Source organism: Hesperophylax consimilis, chromosome 14, assembly GCF_061612785.1.
Source record: "Hesperophylax consimilis isolate HC1 chromosome 14, BYU_Hcon_1.0, whole genome shotgun sequence".
Classification (NCBI taxonomy): domain Eukaryota; kingdom Metazoa; phylum Arthropoda; class Insecta; order Trichoptera; family Limnephilidae; genus Hesperophylax; species Hesperophylax consimilis.
Window position 1 is genome coordinate 2,020,243 of NC_142849.1, and position 6,000 is coordinate 2,026,242.

A 6,000-nucleotide genomic window follows, 5' to 3' on the forward strand; every position below is an offset into this window, starting at 1 on the left:
AATGAAACAATGCACCACAATAAAAACAACAATTCAATCAAATTCCAAAAGCCTACACAAAACGATGTCATAATAGATGAGATAGAAAACAACAAAATAGGCTGTGATGAAAGTCAAACTCTTACCAATATAGAAGACACAGATCAATTGAACAGTATACGGCTATCCAGAACTGTATCAGTAATAAAGGCCAAAATAGAGAATCTCAGCGAAAAGATTGTACAAAATGCCAGAGAAAGTTTTACAAAACAACGATCAAAAACAATGGACCATCCCAAATCTGATGTTGTAAACAAACTCAATACATACTTTTCTTTAGATAAAGTAGACAAAGAAGACATTGAAACAATTTTTTCTCCTAAAAGTCTAATAAAAGATGAATACTTTGACAACTATGATTTCAATAAAAATAGTGCAGAAAACACGTCGGCTGAAGTCAATAATTTAAATGATTCAACTGATTCTATTTTAACTATTGCTGAAAGAAGGGAGAGAATCGAAAGACACCTACAGATAATTCAAAGCCACTTAAATCCTGTTGAAGTGAAAACACTTGAAAATGTACCGGATGCCAAAGAAATAAAGGCAAATTTCTATTCTGGTAAAGACACTGAAGAAATAATTAAGAATACTCCAGAAAAACTACCCACCGAAGAAAAAGAAGAAATCTACATATTTAGACCAATTGGAGATATTCTAGCAGTGTTTGAAAACAAAGTAACATCGAGTGGAAGAAAGAAAGACTTCAGACACAGAGGAGAGAAAGTCAGCATTGAAACCATATTGGCTGAGGCAGAGCATGCAGGAACTTCTTCACTCGATGCCATAAACAGAGAAGGTTGGTTAGTACGTAGAACATAGAACCGATAGACTAGAAACAAGATTATTAGTGCACATCCACTCACACACATACCTCCTGTCTAATTATCACTTTTAGCAATAAGGAAGTTGAGTGAAAAATATTTTGACTTATAAAAAATATGTTCATGTAGATAAAAAAATATCGATTCTAAAAATATAAATATATTTCTATATTATTATTCTTAGAATTAGTTAAACGTTCTTGAAAAAGCATTCAATAGCAATAGACTGTATACGCTCCACGATTGGTCGAAAGAATTCTGACGTCACATGTGTCGTGACTTGTACGTTCAACGGATCACCTATGGTGCATCTCTTTCTATTACATGAGAGATGGTCGGTTTAGATGAGAGAGGTGTATAGGCCAAAGGTTTATTTGGGTTTGTCAAATATATGTACGTATTTGTTGTTATTATTATATGAAATGGATTTCTAAAGATACATATTCGTATAGTGCTTTATAATAATATGTTGTTTATTGCATAACTTAGAAGTTTTTATTATTATACATGTCACATAGCATGTGATACACTTCAGGCCGCCGGCCGCCCAGAAAGGTATCACAGTGAACTGGGCTGTAAACCGTTATTTTACTTTTGGTCTTTACTTTTCTGCGCGGTGGTCCTGAATTAGCGCGTGGAACGTCAACAAGTATCGACGGCAATACAGTACAAGTACCGTACCGGGCGGGAAAAGCAAATATTCTAACTTAAAATATTAATTTAACTATGAAATCTTAATCAATTTTCTTTTTTTTTTAATAACATCAATTCTAATAGACGGTTAATATTGGTAAAAAAATTACTGGAATTCCTTGTTGAAGAATTAAATTTTTTTCCATACAAAATGCTTGAGCGTCGTGGTTTTCACAGTTCTAATGACGTCACACCACACCCCGCCTCTTACCGCTTGGATTCCGCTCGTTTTGGCGGGCTTAATAAAATTTAAACTTTGAGAATTAATTTAATTATGAAAACAAACTTTAAAAAAAAAAAAAAAATACCAGTATTTAAGTTTGAATGCGAACATTGATAAAAAAAAATTAAAAAAATGGACTCAACTTCCTTATTCTATGAACCTAATAAAACACAAATAATTCATGAAATATTTTAGAAATATCCACCTATCCATTCCCATTCATGCACTACATATGAATTGAACATCCCTCTTTTTGTTTACTTAGTATATCAATCAAATTTGTATTTCTCAGGTACCCAGGAACAATCAGACGAAACTTCTCTAACGGCAAATTCAAATAACATTGAAAAGGTATTGCAACCACAGCAGCAGCAGGAAGTCACCACAATGCTGAAGCCACCTCTTCAGGATATTAACAAGGATAATACTCTTGACCAACCTGATTCAAATTGCCTTGTGCAAACCGAACCGAAGAAAGAACAAATTGAAACCCACAAGTATAAGCTAAGATTTATAAGAGCAAAAAAATTCTTCCAAACGCTTGATGAACAACAGAAAGATGCTGGAAGTAATCAAACAGATAAAAAACTTAATGAATGTGAAAAACTCTTACAAAATAAATTGTCAAAGACCGGAATCAATGATAAATCGATTGATATTGATGAAACACTTAACGTTCCCGCTGAGAAAAGCACAGAAGACAAATCAGAGAAAGAAGTACTAAAGACGGTGCGTAAAAGAACCGCAGTGAAGGCATTTTCAGCACCAACATCTGATACAGAATGCGAGATGCGCAGAAATACTTGGCTTAGAGGAGAAGGCCAATTGAAGAAGATATCGGAAAAGTTCCACGTTGAGGGTCTGTTCCAAGACGTTTCTGGTAAAACCAACAACACTACAGTGGGAAGTTTCAGAGGTATTCCACATAAGACAGCAGTTATTGCTTCCTTCCAATCCATGGAGAACATTAGCCAACAGTCTTCATACGAATATACAGTGTCACAAATGGAAGATTTTGCAAAGAAGAATGGAATTGTTAATGCCCAGACCTATCACAGTGAATTCCCTTACCTCCCCACAACGGACCCCGGCAAATATAGAGCAAGGTACGATGCAGCTGCTTCTGGATTAATTCAGAGAAAAGATCTCTTGGGAATCCAACACCACAGAAGAAACAGTGCACCTGAAAAGACAGAAATGAAACTCAACTTTATAACTCATGTGTAAAATGAATAAGATAAGTTTAAAAACATTACAGTATCACGTAATACATAATATAAACATTTTAAAACAGATTTTAGGAAAAAGAAAAAAATGTTTGGGTACTCATCTTATTCTGGCTAAGAAAATATTATCTGCATCCTTGTACATTAGAAAAAGAGAGTTTGAAGAAATCAAATTGTTCAAAGACTGACAGACATTTATTTTTTGTTGTTTCCTTTTACAAAACATTACAAAATATAATTAAAATACATTGTAACAAACAAAAAAGAAATAAAATAACAAAATAGAAAAGTCCCAATAAACTACTTTTTATTGGGACTTTTCTCAAGTAGTTTTTTTAGTACTCCTTAAATAATTTCAAATTCACTTTGTGGTGTCATTTTAATTGAAATAAAATATATGAAAATGTGCACGCAACTATAAAATCAAAAGAATTGACAAGTCTCAAAACCAACAGTTTCTTCTTCGTATTACTTTTACAATGGGTGCTTTTAATATAATATTTTCTATGTAAATACCAAATTTGGTCAGTGAAAAGGTATTTGTCTTTGGAGGAATAATGTACCTTCCAAATTTCTTTCATTAGACTTTGAGTGTTAGGGTCGGTTGGTTCACAGAATTTGAACAATTCATCAAATTTTGAAATTCATTTCAAAGTTCTATTATTATTTCAATTCTTTGATGCAATTGGCCCATGGTGATATAATATTAGAACTATAAAATAACTTACACAGAACTTGAATTTTAACATTGAAGTTCAAATGAATTGTTCAAATTCTGTGAAACAACCCGTCCATAGGATGGAAGAAAAAAGTGCGTGTGAACTTTGCTACGAATGAAAATTATATTCCTGTAACTGAACTGTAAATAGTTGTTTAAATTAGGTTTGGGTACAAACTATTAAAGAGAAGTGAAGCTCCTTAATCAAAAATGAGACTTAAATAATAAAATTTGGCTGCCTTTAAAGAAGGTGTATACTAGCGCCATCTATATTCTAAATCAGCTAAATTATAATTGGTTTGAAACTCGGAGCAAATTTGAACAATAGTCTCATTAATTATTAATAATTCAATATTTTTTTATCTCAAACCAAAGGTTAGCGAAACGTTCATGGCTCTTATAAAATAATGAGAAAATTTGGGCATTTATGATATTTATGTACCCCATATTATTATTTATAATACACGCATGATTGCATGTACATGATTGGATATTTTACACCATTTTGTGAAAAATCATCGAGTAAGTCATTTCATTACACTATTCGAATCGGTCGGGACATCTAGAATATTATAAATTATTTTTTCTATGTGCAGAATGTATTATTTGTAGATCTCTTTTTTAACTCGACCGTTCGGCATTTCATCTGTCTGTTAATTGTTTGTAAGTTTCATTTCCGGTTATAAAAATACTTTATCATTCATGCAAGCCTTACATTAACTAAATGGCTAACTTTGACTAAGGACGGGTTGTTTCGGAAGATTATAAACAATTCATCAAATTTCAACATTCATATTCAGGTCCTGCGAAAGAAAATTTCAAGTTCTGTTGTAATTTCGGTTCTATCAAGCAACTAGCCTATAATAATATAATAACAGAATGTGAATAGAGCTTTCACAGAATCCATAAATAAACATTGAAATTTGACGAATTGTTCAAATTTCTAAGTCAATTCTCAAGTTCTGATGTTATTTCAGTTCTGTCAAGCAAGTAGCCTATAATTATATAATAACAGAACTTGGATAGGACTTTCACAGAACCTGAAAATGAACGTTGAAATTTGATGAATTGTTCAAATTCCCCGAAACAACCCGTCCTTAGTGACTAACTTTGACTGATCGTTTCAATATTATGGTAATTACCTGAGTGAGGAAAGTATGAAAAAAGAATAATTATCATTGAGATGGTGAATTTTCTTTGGACAAATTGTATACCTACTTAACTTTATATTTGAATTACATAAAGTATATTGTGGTTGAATATAACTACCTACACGAGTCTTCTTTTTGGTAATAAACAGATTAACTGAATCAATGCATTTTGAAAAATATTATCTTCTACAGTAATTTAATTCATACTTCCTATTACTTCACACGTCACTAATTTAGTTTAAAAAAGTTACTCATCAAATATTAAACAACGCTAATGACAAAAATACATTTTAGCTGTGCCGTGCCAGCTAAAACCAAGTGTGAAGGTTTTATATATGAGCCAAGCCTTATATTATTATTGTAGTATATCAGCTGTCTTTTTATGTGTATAATATTCTCTCTTGGAACTACATTATGTCAAACTTATTTTGTAACATATTATTACATATTATGAAGGAGCTTCTTTGTAGTAGTGAGACTGGTATAAATATTTAGTATACTTTACAATACAAGATGTAACCCTATAAGTAGTATTCAGTGTGATATTATCATTAGTAGTGCACCTAGCAGGTTACAGTTGTATTAAACTGGAAAAAAAAATTTGTTAACTATGTATTACACATTGAAATAAATAAATATAATATAAAACGAAAAGTGTGACTTATTTACCTAACTTGTTGGCGCAAACCGCTACACAAGACTTGCAAAATTAAGTTGGTGAGCTGTTAAAACTGCAAAGGCTGGAACTATGGTCAGTGAAAATGGCATGATTTTCTGCTTCTAAAGTCTGTCTAAACCATTTAGATGAGAAACCGGGGTCACAGGAAACCTCCAGAGAAGAAAAGATCAAGTTCGATTCAGACCAGAACCGAATCATATAATGTGCTATTAACTTCACGTCTCATCTCTTTTTAACGAAAGGAAGTTCTCGGAAAGAAAAAGGTTTGTGGGATAGGTAGGAATCTTAATTTCAGGAGTGACGAACATATGAATCCATCGCTCCCAATGCGGCGCCAGGCGATCGGCAGAGTTCGGCTAGAGATCAAAGGGTCTCCATTAACCAGCCTCTTCCGTTCCGACCCTGGACAAATCTTACTCCATGAACAGGCACCCCTCTTAAGTCACA

At 32.7% G+C, this 6,000-nt stretch overlaps 1 protein-coding gene across 1 annotated transcript in view; it reads left to right on the forward strand.

Annotated features, from left to right (window-relative positions):
- LOC149417768 (uncharacterized) overlaps positions 1-5,490 on the forward strand; it is a 28,707-nt gene extending 23,217 nt beyond the window's left edge. The window contains exon 5 of the mRNA XM_089639849.1: positions 2,072-5,490. Coding sequence (XP_089495975.1) covers positions 2,072-3,006 — 935 coding nt within the window. The 3' untranslated portion in view covers positions 3,007-5,490. The remainder of the gene's footprint in view (positions 1-2,071) is intronic.
- The last annotated feature ends 510 nt before the right edge of the window (positions 5,491-6,000 follow it).